A 16575-nucleotide genomic window follows, 5' to 3' on the forward strand; every position below is an offset into this window, starting at 1 on the left:
CTAATGAGCAGACCTGAAATAACTGGCTGAAAGTGATGGACTTCCTTCCTCAAGGATTTATGGGTCAGGAAACACAAATCAACAACACATCTTAACACTTGTTGCACAAGCTGCTGCACAAGTGTTAAGATGTTTTTTGTTTCCCAGGTTTACAAAAGGCACTTTTTTTTTGGATCAGTTTACTCAATCCCAACTTGTTCATCATTATTTTACAGAATTGGAACTTGAATTGAGCAACAAAACCACTATAAATAAAAGGGAAATTTCATATGGCAATACTGATGATTATGTCACTACTTAATAAAGTCAGAACTGCACTACATCTATTTAATAGGTGATCTGTGTTTTTCAGCTCACTTAAACAATTTGATACACATCTAAACTTTTTTCACTGCTTCCAATACAGTTTGCATTCCTCGCAAACGCACAAGCAACCTGTTGCCTCCATCAACAACCCAGAACACCAGTTATTCATTAATCATTGTAGTTTCGCTCCAGCTCGACATGAAACTATTCAATTTAGCTGCCATGGAAGTGAATATGAGAGAAGCTTTCAAACGCAACCTTTTCCTCCTCTTCCGACACAATTACTTTCCTGTAAGAAACTCATCCACATTTTAAATGGGTCACAAAATAAGGATTTCTATTCCTTGATTCATCTTTTTCACAACTTTCATATATTTTCTTTAATCTCACTTCAGGTTTTATGCTTATTTCAGGCCATTTGCAATGCAGTTTGGCTTAGGCTGTTGATGAAGCAATGCAGCTCAGTCTTTCTGCGTGCACGTCAACTCATTGACACAATATGACTTTCCCTACAGTTTGCATTCTCCATCTCTTTTAATCTTTCCCTCTCTTAATACTACTTCAACTAATTCGTTATACAAATTAAAGTCAGCCAGGCAGTTTAGCCTCAGCAATCCTGGGACACACCATCCTCAGGTTCTCCTCTTCATCTCTGGAGACTTACAGTACATCATGCCTCCCTGTCCTCCACCTTGATTACATTTGCTCAATTTATCACGTCACACCATAGCTAATAGGACAGTGGACATGTTTCATTCTAATGACTCCTGGTTATAATTTTTTTTAAATGTATATATTGTGATTTACAATAACTTGTTTTTGATTTAAAGTTTCTTAATTAGAGGAGTTTATCGATGTACCAGTGTACAAATGTAGTAATTCTTTGTTTTTGGTTTATTTTGTTTGTTTGTTTTTTGTCATTTCTGCCCCAAAAATAAATAAAACTGACTCCAGCAGTATCAATATGCTGTAATGTTGTATTTTATCTCACCATCCCATAGTGTCTGAGGAAATATCATGACATAATTTTATAAAACTGTATATTTGTAACATTATGTAATAATACAATTGTTAGCAACAAGCTTACTGTTGTTTCTGAATACAGGATAGGTTTTGCATAATCCTGTATATTGGTTGCACTGTCATTACTGAATGGGAGTACTTATTGCATATGTACATGACTACTCATTCAGGTGAAAGATGGGTTATGTATAATGTCAGTATGCTATAAAGTACTAAGGGAATAGAGATAATCTAAATTATAATACAATAATCAAAATGTTTCAACTTTTCTCACTAGCAGTAAGCAGTGTGTGGAAAAGTCACATTTTATAGCTTTAACCTACTTTACAGCAGACAATATTCAATGAACAGCACCCTCATCCATTGCAATTACATGTCACCACTCTGTTGTTGTCAAAAAGAAAATGGCATGGGCTCTTGAAAAAATTTGGACTTTGAGTAACACTTGTTCTGTACTAAATTATGAATATAATTTATAAGCTTAATGATTTCCCCTCACCTAAAATATCCCACATTTTGGTCTGTTTGGTCTGGTTTCAAACTGTAATTTCCGTCAGATTTCTCATTTACATGACTATTTTTAAACCCACTGTGTTCTGTGTGATGTTCACTTTTAAACAAATTCAAAATACTGTTTGAATATGTTAGATAAATTTGTTTAAACACAGGCAAACATACAGGTATTCAGTTTTACTTAACACACTTACATAGATATTTCTTCACTGGATTTCAAAGTCACATCAGGTATGGTATGGATGTTGGCTTATTTGGTCATACTTGGGAAAAAAACCTACTGCAGACAACACATCACAGATGTAACACAGGTTCTCACGCCCATTCTCTGATGAGAGTGGTGACGATGAGGTTAACAATAATCGACACCATTGGCAAAGTGTTCTCAGCTAATCACACCCCATAGTGAAGCTCTGACTGCAATGCATACAAAACAGGCGTGACTTCATTATCAAAGTTAACAGAGGAGAAGATGAAAATGATTACTCCATGTCATTCCCCTATAATTACCCTTGCACATCATAGTAGTCCCACAACATATAGCCTTAAATTGTGCTTTTATACAATTTAAAAATGGTAAACACTTATAAAAGACACTTCAAATCTTAAATCAGGATTTACAGGTAAATCCTGTCGTTCAAGTGTTGCTCACTGTTTATCTCTCAATATCCTTGTCACCTGCTCTACTTTGTTCAATTTGTTACTATCTTTTAGGATTTGGATCAATCTTTTGGAGCCATTCATGCCCTCCTTCTCCACCCATTTCATGAGTAGTTGGAGTGTCTGCTCCTGACTATCACCTGGGTGGTCCAGTTTACAAGCGTCAATAGTAGTTTGTAACATCCCACTACGCATCGCTACATCCTGCATATCCTTCCATCCGAGCACTTCTGCAATGTCAGGCAGGTGAGGCTGGAAATCTGAAATTAAAAGATAAGAAAAATTTAAAACTCTTTACAAAACTCTTTACAAATAAAATTGTCTCTGTTAGAGAAAAAAAATCACCATTTCCTCCCCACAGCTGATTCAGATGTACTGTCCAGTTCAGCAGCCTCAGAGTCCACTGTAACTAGTTTATATTTTGACTGTTTTACTCCTGTACATCTCTCTGAGCTTGCTTCAACAGTTGATTAACTGATTAACTTATCTTTATCAACTGGTTATGTACCGCAGGCTTTTAAAGTTGCAGTAATTAAACCTCTACTTAAAAAGCCTACTCTTGATCCAGATGTTTTAGCCAATTATAGACCTATATCCAACCTCCCCTTTATTTCCAAAATCCTTGAGACGGTCGTTGCAAACCAGTTGTGTGATTATTTGCGCAGAAATGGTTTGTTTGAAGATTTCCAGTCAGGTTTTTGAGTCCATCATAGCACAGAAACAGCTCTGGTTAAGGTTACCAATGATCTCCTCATAGCTTCAGACAACAGACTTGTCTCTATACTTGTCCTACTAGATCTTAGTGCTGCATTTGACACCATCGATCATAAGATTTTATTACAGAGACTAGAACATATGGTCGGCATTAAAGGAACCGCACTAAGCTGGTTTAAGTCATATTTGTCAGATAGAGTCGAGTTTGTTCATGTTAATAATGACTCCTCTATCATCACAAAAGTCAGTCATGGAGTTCCACAAGGTTCTGTGCTAGGACCAATACTCTTCAGTCTATATATGCGTCCTCTAGGAAACATTATTAGGAGGCACCAGATAAATTTCCATTGTTACGCAGATGACACCCAGTTGTACTTATCCATGAAGCTAGGTGAGACTAACCAGGTAGCCAAGCTTCAGGCGTGTCTTAAGGACATAAGAACCTGGATGACCAGTAATTTCTTACTCTTAAATTCAGACAAAACTGAAGTTATTGTAATTGGCCCAAAACACCTCAGAGATACACTATGTGATAATATACTGACTCTGGATGACATTACCTTGGCCTCCAGTACTACAGTCAGAAACCTTGGTGTCATTTTTGACCAGGACTTGTCCTTTACTTCACATATAAAGCCAGTCTCCAGGACAGCCTTCTTCTACCTGCGCAGCATTGCAAATATCAGACCCATTCTGTGTGTAAAGGATGCTGAAAAACTAGTTCATGCATTTGTTACCTCAAGACTGGACTACTGTAACTCTTTATTGTCAGGATGTCCCAAAAATTCAGTAAAAAGCCTCCAATTGATCCAAAATGCGGCAGCACGAGTACTGACAGCAACTAGGAAACGAGATCACATCTCTCCTGTGTTAGCTTCTCTGCATTGGCTCCCTGTAAACTCCAGGATAGAATTTAAAATCCTCCTCCTCACCTACAAAGCCATTCATGGTCAGGCACCATCGTACCTTGGAGAGCTTATAGTTCCCTATTTTCCCAATAGGACACTTCGCTCTCTAAATGCAGGTCAACTTGTGGTTCCCAGAGTTTGTAAGAGTAGAATGGGGGGCAGAGCCTTCAGCTATCAGGCTCCTCTCCTGTGGAACCAGCTCCCAGTGTGGGTTCGGGAGGCAGACACCCTCTCTACCTTTAAGATCAGGCTTAAAACTGTCTTGTTTAGTAAAGCTTATAGTTAGGGCTGGCTCGGGTATTTCCTGACCCATCCCTTAGTTATGCTGCTATAGAGCTAGACTGCTGGGGGATTCCCATGATTCACTGGGCTCTCTCTCTCTCTCTCTCTCTCTCTCTCTCTCTATTTCTGTCTCTCTCCCTCTCTCTATCTCGATGACTTCATGCCATTAACTTTGTTTTTTTTTCTCTCCCGTAGTTTGTGCTTCTCCTCTCTCTCCCTCTCTCTGTCCTCATTCTGCAGGTATCTCTGCCTTGGGAGCAGCAGGATCCAGATCCACCACTACTCATCTTTACTATTAACCACTGTTACCTGTCATTATTATTGATAACACCATTACCTACACAGCTGTTCCTGGTCTCTCTCTATCTCTTCTCTCCTCTCTCCTCCCCCCACCCCCTCTTTTTTATCTTCTCCTAAACCCAACCAGTCGAGGCAGACGGCCGCCCACCCTGAGCCCGGTTCTGTTGGAGTTTTCTTCCTGTTAAAAGGGAGTTTTTCCTCCCCCCTGTCGCCAAGCGCTTGCTCTTTGTGGGAACTGTTGGGTTTTTCTCTGTAACAAAGTAAGGTCTTGACCTTACCCTGTAAAGTGCCTTGAGATAATGTATATTATGATTTGGCGCTATACAAATAAAAGTGAATTGAATTGAATTGAACTTTACTCATCTTGTTGGGGCATTTTGATTTGAACGGGTAAAAAAAAAAAAAGAGCAGATTCAATGAGTTATGTTTAAAGTGAAAGGCAAAGTGTCATTAAAAAGACAATCAGTCACAGTCACTATATCAATCTGGCCTGATTCCAAACTGTTCTATTTTACAGCATAGACAGAAAAACAAACAAGCCAATCAGAACTTTGTGGGCAGGTTAAAGAACGGGGATGTCATCTTCTTGTGCCAGAGCCACAAAAATAATCAGTTATACATGTAAATTAACACCATTGTACCTTCACCAACCAAAGCTGCAGGAAATATAGTCAGAATCTGCCCTTCTGTTCCTGAGTAACAGCACTGAATAATGGCATTAAGTGTTTTTGCAACACATTATGATGTCACAGTGAAATTGACCTTTGACCATTTGGATAAAAAACATCATCACTTCATCATTTTATCCTATTAGAAATTAAATTAAATTAAATTAAATTGTGTCAGAATTAGGTCACAGTGACCTTGACCTTTGACCACCAGGATCTAATCAGTTCATCTGTGAGTCAAAGTTAATGTTTGTGCCTATTTGAAGAAATTCCTTGAAGGTGATACTGGGATATCATATTAATGAGAATGGGACAGATGGACAGACAATCTGAATGTCTCTGGCAACAGCTGTAACTAGATGGAGACATTAAATAATAATGATCTAATATTGCATGAATTAAAAAACAAGTTCAGATTTTTTTCTTACCAGTAAGAGGCTGCAACTCCTGACAAGAAAAAGGAGAAGAACTGTTAATATTTCAACGCCACGGTGATAAAATAACAAACTGCTCCATAAAGCTTTACAAATATGTCACACCACAAAAATACTGACACAGAGTAAACACACTAACAAGAACACTAAAGGTTCAGAAAACTAACCTGTACATCCTACAGAAAGAGGCAGCTATGCCAACGTTAGAGGAGAGACAGGAAGTGTTTATCATACATGTATATATCTGTGCGTGACAAAAGAGGCTAGATAAAATGACAGAAAACCTGACAGCTACAGATAGACCAAAAGAGATCACACTGAAGAATAACTCACCACATCAGGTTCCCTGCTGCTTCCAGGCAAGGTCTCACCTCTCCTGTCTTATGGGACAAATGATCACAAGAAAAAAAAGATACACAAACATTTGATGAAGATGAAAAAAACAGAGATTCTGAATGTGAACTGAACCGTCAGCATTATGCACATACTTTACTAATGTATTGAGAAACACATGGTGTTCTGGTGCCCTCTGCTGGTTACATATATGTGTTGTGTAGCAGCAGACATACTCACTTGATTTTCTCCTTTGCCAGTATATTACAGCTACAACTGCTAGTGCAACGGCTAGTAGAGTGCCTACTATTGTCCCAACTATTGTCGCGACAGGTGGACCTGAAACACAGAGATTACATTTTTATCACAAACAAAATTACACCATTTCTGTTTCTATTGTGCAAATTGAAGCCTTTATGATTTAACCATACCGTCCTTTTTGGGATTGCAGACTGTGTCATTTGTGGATGTACAAGCTACTTTGACGTCGTCAGGACGACACCTTGAACAAAAAAGAAAAACAAGTATGGGTGAGTGAACAGTGGCTTCTTTAAAAAAAAATGTCTGTGTTTCGTTACAAGATAAGAAATTATTTTAAAGAAGCCATACATACATCTTCAAGTTTACAGATAAGCTTTAAAGAGATTAGATTTAAAGTAGCAGAACTTACTTTTTACAAGGTTGGCAGAGTAGGCAACTTTCTTTACCACTGCTGCAAAAATGATCCTTTTTACATCGACATTTAGCGTCCTGGGCAGCGCTACAGGGTGCGTCCTCCTCTAGATTAGCTAAATGATAGCGCAACCACAGAACTGACATTAGAGGGAACAGTATTTTTCTTAAAAACAAAAAGTGACATATTGTGGTACAGTCTACATTTCCACAGTGACAATGAAGCAGAATCTTTAACACTACGGTTTTATTAACTTGCCATTATTTAGTCTATTTTGACATTTACTCTGAGTACTGAATTCTCATTGATAAACTGCGATAAAGCTCTTGATTATTTTTCAAATCTGTATATTTCTCTGTGTGGAACTAATTGGGATTAGGGTTAAAATGTAACAATTAAATTCATTATCAGTTAATTAATTGTTAAATTGTCTTATACTCTAATAATCTTTCACTTTAACTGGAGATATGTGCAAATTTGAATTATATTGTCATAGGTTCCATCATTAATGTTTTCAGTAACACCTGTGCTTTTCTTACTGTGACAAGTCAAAATGTCTGCCGTGAAAAGGATTTATTGCACCACAGCCTAGTCTGAATTTTTACCAATACTTTGTTTTTGGTATAGGTGACAATCAAAATGGTGAAGTCTCTGTACCATTTTCGTGGTCACATGATGTGCAAGGCACACAAGACATCTGGGAATTCGGGTGACTGTTGAACTTGCCAGGTTCACAGGGCTCACATTTTCCATCATCTGGTTTCTTATCACAGTGATTCACCAGCTGCTGGCCTACAGTATGGGGACACATGAGCCAGAGAAAGAAGAAAATATTTTTGATTAGTTTAGGTGAGCCGATAATATGCACACCCACACGCGCATGCAAACATATTCTGAAAGAAAATAAAAACTAAGTTTAAAAATTGCACATATTTATCAACATCTTGTTAAAAACATTTAATGTTATTTTTCTGCAGCAGCTCAAGTTTTTTTGTGATAGGGCAACAACACAAAAGCTATCATTAACCACCACAAAATATCATAAATTGACTTGATTGCTGCCAGTAAGGTTTAGCTAAAAAGTAAAGATTCTAGGTCATATAATGTAAAGAAATATGTCCCAGGCAACTGTCCAGGCCTCATGAGTACCCAAAAGTATACTTTGGTTATTTCACTGACTTCATAACTGTAAGGTAATATACACTAATGTGCAATAAAAACTGAAATGGTCAGGGCATCCTTCCTGCATTTGTAACTTTGGTTGAGGCCCTGTCATGTTAAAGGGCCATTTACCTGTTTTGTTTTCTTAAATATTTCAGTTTATATTATTCTTAAGTATTATTACAAAATGTACTTGAAGTATCCAAGTAAAAGAACCTGTTGTGCAGTAAAATGTCATTTGTGACTGATCATTACATCTCACATTATTACATTGTTGATAGTCTTGCATCAATGCGTTGCTCAAGGTGGAGCTACTGTACTTTTAACTACTTTAGAAACCTGCAAAGGGCCACCAGATTAATCTGAGGGTTTATGAGATGATTAATGGGAGAGGAAACAAGGCTCTGAACACTAATCTGGTTTCAGTTTGTAGACTTTTCTCTAATCTTTAACTTTTTTCTGTGTGGGATAGTATTCTCCATCATTGCACTTACCAGCAGCACACAGACAGCAGGTCTTCCCGTCATGTTGGTAGTGGCCATCCTGGCACACATCCTGCCTCCTGTTGCGGAGTAGTCTTTTAATTGGATGCTGAGTGTCGTTCCCAAAAGTTAGGACTGAGGCTGAAGAATACACCCTGACGATAAGAAGAAAAAAAAAAAACAGAAAGCGAAAGTGAGTGTCAGTATGCTATATTACCTAGGTGCCCTGCTCCTGGATAGCCCCGGAGTCTCCCAGCGAAAAGTCCCGGGAAGCCGCTCTTTAACGGGTTTGAGGCGATCACCCAGACGCACATTAGCAAAACCAACCGACTGGTCTTCACCCCCATGTCTCCTCTCTTGAAGAAGTAAAACACGCTTCTTGAAAACACTTCCAATAAATATAAATACCACCATTATCGTGGCTTGTCGGCAGCTCCTCTTCGCCTCCTTCTGCTGCGCCCACCGGCAGCGGGCTCATAGCGGCCCCCCGCGGCCGGAGGACCGCCGGGGAGGATGCTCGGCGAGAGCCGCACCATAGGAGGGTGACGGTGCCGCAACAGTTGGCTAACACCTCACCAAACGAAACCCGAGGTTGACAAAGGTGTGATTTAATCTTCCTAGAAAGTGTTTCCCAACTATTTATTTATGTTTTTTTTTAGAGAAAAGACCCTTGAAAGATGGGCTAGTTTTGCTAATGTACCTTTCAGAGAAGCCGTTGAAGAGCGACCCGCAGCCGGGACTCTTCCCCGGGAGTTTCCGGGACTCTCCGCGGCGTTGGAGGTAGTCAAAATACGGTGAACTCATTTCTATAAAACATCGCTTATCTCCGTCTGCTGCTTGTCGCCTAATCCCACCGACGTCCATCTTTAACCCTGGTTTACATTTGCAAACCGACTCTCACACGATTTGCTAACTGGCACCAAACAAACTAGCTAGCTCCCCAACTAGCCACCTGTGATTGTAAACAGCGTTAAAATGAAACCACCCGTACAAAGTCATCCCCGATTAGCTCCCAGACATGTGTGAGATATTTAACTGTACTTACTGTGCCACAGAGAGGAATAAAATAAAGATGGCACACCCCGCAGTGAGCCTGCAGGATCCCATGGTTCACCCCAGCTTCCTTCATGTGCTGAGCAGACTGAGCCTGTCCCTCTCACGGCGGGGATTTTAGAGGGTTTAACTCAGTTTCAGTTTCAGTTTCGTCACCTGTAAACAAAATGTATAACCAAAACGTTAGGGGATGGTCAACCCATATTTTTGTTATTTTGTAAATATACACAAAAAAAAAAAAAAAAAAAAAAACACACGCACAGAAATAATCCTCTCAGTGGTATAAAGCAGGATTTTAGAAACACTGAGGTCTCCATATTGTATTTATTCAGTAAGCAGTTCATAAACCTAATGTGATCCAGCATGGGAGAAATACTGACGCCATTATTTTGTTGGCCTACATTTTAAACATTTTATATATACAGTTAATATACTGATATCATCTTAGTAGGCTACCCCCTAACTGCAGAGTGTGAGATAACCCCCCAAAAATGCTGCTAAAATACAATAAAAGTCTTGATTTGTTCAGCAAAACAGTCACACAATCAAAGATGTTCAATTTTCAGATATGTATGGTAAATTTTATTACCATCATTTTATCTCTCTTTACATTGTTTATGTACATATTGCTCCATTTGCTTTTTGAAAACAAGAGTAAATGCCACTAGGTGGTGTTATTGCTCTTTGGTGTGATGGTTACTGCAAACATGGGGGTCCATCAATAGAGTTAGATTATCTCCTGGTGTAGTCTTCCACAGAGTCAAACTTTTGTTGTAAGGAAATCAATACAAATTGCAGTTTTTTAAAAACCAGCATGCATGGCTGTAAAAAAAAACTGAAAGTCTGGATTCCACAGAGTGCTACACAGACATGGTAAACTGTGATAACTGCAACCCAAACCACAAATTACAAGAAAGAAACTAGCCAACAATTATTAAACACACATGGATGAACTATGCTTCTGACATATCATTTTTAAACAATGACCATGCTTTAAAATGTGCAGTTTCCAGTCTCTGTCTTTTTCCGTTTCTGAACAGGAAACCGACCAAATAAAAAAACAAGGAAGGTGATGCAGGTAAGCAAAAAACACTACACAGCTGGATAGTTGCCTCCCTGATGCCATATGCAGAGAAGACATTTCTGCAGAACGAAAGTACACTTCCATAATACTGTATGAATCAATATAATTTTAAACTTAGTCTCTTGATTTCCAAAGTTCTTGCAGAGTGAATTAATGAAGCTCTTAATGTGCTATACAAGCCATTTCTGTAGCAGGAAATCCTTTCTGTCTGAGCCACTAACTTTAGAAATTAATGCCCCAACCCCACCCCGCAAAAACACCATATTTGTTTGATCTCCGCCAAGTGTAGTTAACAGCAAATTTATCTTTTAACAAAAGTGAGGGGAAAAAAAGTGTTTGGCTGGGGAATAAAAACTTAACTTGAAGGAGAACTCCCCTGAGATTTGGTTGTTTTTGCAAGTGTATTAAATTTCAGCCCTCTGTAGTCCCAGTGAGTCCCAGTGTCGGATTTGTACCAGTCTGCTGCCTGTTTATGTGGCCCACTTATAGAGCAAAATGAACACACACACACACACAAACAGAGGTGTTGAAAAATCATGAATTCATATTTTTAGCCATGTAAGTCTACATCTGCTACTTTGGTCCAGAGTGAAGTATCTATAGCTATTAACAACGATTGGATGGATTGCCATGACATTTTGGATTGATTTCCATTAAAGGACCAGTGTGTAGGATTAATCAGGATCTACTGGCAGAAAAGGAATGTAATATTCATAATTATGTTTTCCTTAGTGTGCAATCACCTGAAACTAAGAATTGCTGTGTTTACATTATCTTAGAATGAACCCCTCATATCCACACAGTGAGTGGGTCCTCTTCCACGGAGTCCGCCATGTTGTACCGCCGTGTTCCTACAGTAGCCTAGAACAGACAAACCAAACACTGGCTCGAGGGTGGACCTTTTTATGTTTTTACTCTACCTGAAGGCCACCGTAGTTCTCTTACACACTTGGAAAGGGAGGGTTGAGGTGAGGGGTATTCAGCTGGTTGGAATCTGCAACCTCACAGCTAGATGCCACTAAATCCTACACTGTGGTTCTTAAAATTCCGTGCAGAGATTCTTGCTTCCCCTGAGGTCAAATTTCTACTTTTTCTACATTTCTGAACAAATCCCAAAGATGTGCAAAAGTAGTGACATGTCTGTCAGACTCGGCTGTACGTTGTGTTTTGTGCTGATTAGCAAAGTTAAGCATGCTAACACGCTAAACTAAGATAGCGGACATGCTAAACATCCCACCTGCAAAACATAAGCATGTTTAGCGTTGTCATTGTGCGCATGTTAGCAAGTAGCATTCAGCTTAAAGCACCAGTGTAGTGTGGCATTTATTTAGACCTTTAGCCTTTAGGGAGTGTTTCCATAAACTGTCAGAATTTAAACTGTTAATATAGATGGCACAGTCAAACCTGAAAAGCAAGTACACTTAGGACTGGATCAAAGACAAAACAATGCATTTTCTTTTGGGGCGTTAGGTTGGGCTTTTATGGAAGCCAAATGTTTAACTCTTTAGAAAATGGGTCACTACATATTAAGAGCAGAAACACCCTCCTATATGGACATCATATGGGTCAAAGGAAGTAGAAGTAGGAAGTAAACTATGGATGTGGTCATCTAGCCACAACCACATGTATTTTGGTGCCTCATTCTCCAAAGCTTAATATAATAATAGCATATAAAACCACTACCAATAGGCCGCTATGAGAACACTCTCCTCAATTCTGCTGTATGGAAATGAAACCAAATAGCAGAAAAACCACAACCAGAGAAGTGCAGCGTGTAGATTTCAGCTCTGTGGAAAGACATTATCATCCGTGGCCAATGTGTTCTGCCTCCCATCGCCCCCAGGTCATATGCAGAATAAAGCAGAGTAATAGCTCCACTGAGATGGAGGGAGGGAAAAATAAAATAGAATAAGACAATGTTTTTTGTTGTTAGGAGGAAGCTGCTGGAAGGGACCATGTTGCAGAGCCTCCCCGGGGACAGAAGAGGAGGGAGGAGATGAGACGGTGGAAGCAGCAGGTAATAGCTCTTCCCTTTGGGTAAAAGAAGCACCAAAAAGGAAGAGCGAAGACTTCAGTGGTTGTCTGTATGCTCAAGTTCATTAATGCTGTGTGTTTCATAGATTAGTTAACTATAGTCACGATGCACTGTGTCTTTTTTTGGAAATTGGGTCACAACAGTGTTAACTCAAAACTCAAAATAACAAGCAAAGCAACAAATTATTCCAGAAATGTTATTGCATACATGTCAGTGTCACATTTTGTGTCAACTGAAATATTTCCCCTAAAGTACACTATGCATTTGTTAATTTAAAATTTCACGCATGTTGTGGAAGAGTGCTTCCTATTTCATATTTACTTCCTTGAGGTTGAGCTTCATCTTTAACTTGAACTGTAGCACTTCTTTTACAGAGCCAAAGCTTTTAGGCCTACAGGTAGTAATCATAATCCATGAATACACGGGGAGTGAACATGAAAACTATATTTCCAGAGGGATTGGCTTTGCTCTTTCAATTCAGAATAGCTATACAGCTGTGACTTTGACATTTGAATATAACAACCATGACAGTTTTCACTTTTTCTGTCTTGAAGTGAATATTTGAAACATTCACCTTGAAAAGAACCGGAGGGATGAGATTCACAGGTTTGTTACTCAGTGCACATGTTCAGATGCTGAAACGCCAGTATTGGTCAACAATCATTTGGACAGGGATTTTTTTTAATTTATTTTGGATGTATTCAATGCATTAACAGTGAAAGACTAAATACGTAGTGTGGGGTAAAAGCATTTGCTGTTAACTGCTTTTCTGACTTGTAAGCTGTGTCCAGTGTAGGAGAAACTGGGACTGTGGGGACAAACCTGATGCTTCTTCACACACAGAACAGGAAGAGAGTCATGCTGCTCTTCAACTACAGGAAATAACCTCTGTGCTGATGACGCAGGTCTCAGGGGAAAGCTCAGCAAGTTCTGTAGATCTGAAGCATACTGTACACTCTGTGACTGCATGAAGAGCAGGGCTGTGCAAGGCTGTGCAACATGTTGCAGCACGGACACACACACACACACACTCACATACGCAGTGACACAGTTCTTTGAGGCCTGTTTTGTGGCATACATGAAAAAGTAAGGATTGCATTCATCACTTAATCGTCAAAAACAACTACAATATTTCCCTGTCTTTCTCGCCCTCTGCACCAGCTTACACACATGCAGATGAAAAGGCATTAAATCTGTAAAGCTGCCACTAGACGATATGTCTGCGCAGAGAGATTTCCCCCCTGCAACACGTCCAGCAGTCTGCCTAATTAGAGCCGAGTGTATCTGTGGGCAAAGGAGTCTGCGTCTGCACATGGAATGGGGATTTGGCCGTGAGCATTCATTCACTGGGCTGTCTGGTGGGCAAGACAATGGAGAGAAGTGCAGATTGGATGTCTTGTTCCAAACTGTGTTGAGCGCTTTTCTCCGGCGCAGAGGAAAGACTAGAATAATGCTGGTTGAATATCCCATGGAGATGGATTTATTGGGACTATTGGTATTGGAGAAATCCAGTTAGAGACTTAATCAAAAGAGAGCACGAACAGGGAAAGACTGAACTGAGCCTTTAGGCCAGGCCAAACTGATTCCAGTCTTGCCTGTCCTGTCCTTTACCTGTCCTCTCTGTCCTTAGAGTGGGTCCACTCCTGTCATTTGTCCTTTGTCTAAACCATTATAGGAAGGACACTCTCCCACTCTGTCCTCAAGGACAACCCCTCCCTCATGAGTCATGAGTCCACTCTCATTTAGAATATGTGAGTGTTTTATGTCTGTGGTCCTCCTAGTCCCTATACCTTGCATAAACTGTAGCTGTGATCTACACATAATTTTAGTGAGCATACAGCTTTACCAAGGCTGCACAATCCTTTCAATTTGTTGTTTTAAAAACAGAAAATGTTTATGGTTCTGATTTCTGAATTTCTTATTTTTCATGTAACAGTTCATAAAGTGTTCTGAAATAAGTGAATATGTTCACAATTGCCTCTATTCAGAATACATGCTTCAAGGAAATGAATCCACTTCTCTGAGAACGTCGCAACAGTATACATGAAACTTTTCTCATTCACCCACACATAAAATACACATAAATGTGTAATCAAACACACACAACTGAGACTGCATGAACACACAAAGCTCTCACCTCCCACCCACCAGCCTGGAATATATCAACCTTTTCATCTCATGTCACCTTTTCTTCTAACTTTATGCATCATGCTCAAATGCCGACAGACACACACCGCACTGCACAAATGCCCATTATAAGCTGGTTGTAAGTACACACAGAATCCTACATTCATACAGACACACAAGCGGCTGCAGATATCTCAGAGGGACTTCAGAGAATTCAGGGAGTGGAGAGTCATTTGGTTAAAGAGGACCAAACTACAGGAAATGAGAATCATTGACCCTCCCTTGTGAGCAAATTTACAATCTGTGCCTGAAATCAGTTGAGAAAGAAAACAGAGAAAGTTAACTGGAGAAGGAAATGTTTGAGCATCTATAAATAGCAGGCCCACGTTTGAAATGATTCTGAAAGGCATGCAGTCATTTATTATTCAGCTCATATTGCTCCATGTTTATCTCATAGAATGAGTAAAAGAAACTTGTAAACTTGAAACATCTGTTTTGGACTCTATTTATTTTTCTTATGATAGCGTATTTAAAACCATTGGTAGGTTACACTGTGTATTTATGGAAGTACAAAGACATGAAAAGTCTTTTAGGCTTATAAACTCAGATTTAGAAGTGGTGGGTTTTAGTGCAGCATGAATTTTTGAGAGAACACAAATTTACACAATGTACTGCACCAACAGCATGAGAACAAACAAAGGGACAAAGAAATGAAGCTTTAAACTAGTAGATTAAATATAGCATTTGCCAAAAAGGTTCTGTATCTCTGTGAAGCATAAATCACTTCAGCTTCTCAAATGCAATACCAAGCAATCTAATTGTCTTTGATCAGCACCTATAAGCCATCTGCTTTGTGCACAGTTTGACTATCCTCAGACAAAGGGGATTTGAAAACGCCTCTTTAATACTCTATGTACCATAATTTAAGATCTTTAGCACAACCAACAGTGACGATGGGAGGCTGCGTTTGAATACAAGGCATTAACGAAAACAAACAGTATATTGTGAGCATGAAGAGAAGAAGCCTTTTGCATTGAAGAGGTGCACGGGGCCTCATTCATAATTCAGAGGCGTCGCAGCGATATGAGAGAGGAGGACGCATCTGTCTGCATTACGCCAGCGTTGCCTCTGCGTTGCATCACCCTCCCGGGTGGTTCGTTTTTCGAGAGTTTAATACGCTCCCTATCAGTTGCGCTCTGGCTGTGGTCTAATTTCAGCCTCAGATAAGAGCCTTTATTTGTCACCCAGCTCCTTTGCCCTATCACAAAGCCTAGAAGTGCTTTCTCAGTCTGAAATCTTTGAAGGAGTGCTGACTAGAACAGCTGCTGTTTGTCTATACGTTACTTGTGACTGTTCAGTGTGCAGCATCACAAGTGAGGATATTATGAACCCTCAATGCTAACTCGAAACCCATCCCCCACACACACACACACACACACACACACACACACACACACACACACACGTATAGCTGTCTCCCCACACAAAGAGAGGCGCATGTGCCTACACACACACACACACAGCTGGCTGCTGGTCTGTCTGACCTAGTTTATTTCTGTAGGCTGCTCTAATGGAGGGAGCGAGTGTGGTGTATTATCTGACTGCATCTGATTTGCATTTCTGCCCTGTCACTGGCAGATGGCACCAGAGGTCGAGAGCAGAGCTTTTTGGAGGCCCTCTCACACACATCACACACTGCACACACTCACTCACACTCACACACACACACACACAAACATACACAGAAGCTTCACACTCAAAGTAGAAATACTTACATTATCAAAAAGCTGACTTATTATTTACCAAATGATCTTCATGT

The 16575-nt window shown here is 39.7% G+C and overlaps 1 protein-coding gene and 1 long non-coding RNA gene across 7 annotated transcripts; one reads left to right on the forward strand and one right to left on the reverse strand.

The window, feature by feature from the left end:
- Positions 1–1969: 1969 nt before the first annotated feature.
- fas (Fas cell surface death receptor) lies at positions 1970–9658 on the reverse strand. Of its 4 annotated transcripts, none has more exons than XM_071480406.1 (9): positions 9503–9658; positions 8470–8612; positions 7472–7606; positions 6812–6929; positions 6573–6643; positions 6382–6480; positions 6142–6188; positions 5803–5821; positions 1970–2762 (listed from the first exon to the last, which is right to left on the reverse strand). In XM_071480406.1, exons 1-9 carry the CDS (start codon positions 9562–9564, stop codon positions 2491–2493), a joined length of 966 nt encoding a protein of 321 aa, XP_071336507.1. In that variant the 5' UTR covers positions 9565–9658; the 3' UTR covers positions 1970–2490. The 4 variants fall into 4 exon arrangements, with proteins under 4 accessions (XP_071336507.1, XP_071336506.1, XP_071336505.1 ...); XM_071480405.1 differs by lacking the exon at positions 9503–9658 and adding an exon at positions 9158–9441 and having other exon boundaries at positions 7541–7606; XM_071480404.1 differs by lacking the exon at positions 9503–9658 and adding an exon at positions 9158–9422.
- LOC139622802 (uncharacterized) lies at positions 8950–16215 on the forward strand. 3 transcript variants are annotated; one of them, XR_011691376.1, is made up of 6 exons: positions 8950–9058; positions 9165–9237; positions 10551–10588; positions 12528–12611; positions 13184–13235; positions 13411–16215. It is a non-coding gene; the product is annotated as an uncharacterized lncRNA (long non-coding RNA). The 3 variants fall into 3 exon arrangements; XR_011691375.1 differs by having other exon boundaries at positions 12528–16215; XR_011691377.1 differs by having other exon boundaries at positions 8972–9058; positions 9144–9237; positions 12528–16215.
- Positions 16216–16575: the final 360 nt, after the last annotated feature.

The sequence above is a fragment of the Trachinotus anak genome, unplaced genomic scaffold, assembly GCF_046630095.1.
Source record: "Trachinotus anak isolate AG129_WGS33_773 ecotype Australia unplaced genomic scaffold, CSIRO_AGI_Tana_v1 ptg000007l, whole genome shotgun sequence".
In the NCBI taxonomy this organism is placed as follows: domain Eukaryota; kingdom Metazoa; phylum Chordata; class Actinopteri; order Carangiformes; family Carangidae; genus Trachinotus; species Trachinotus anak.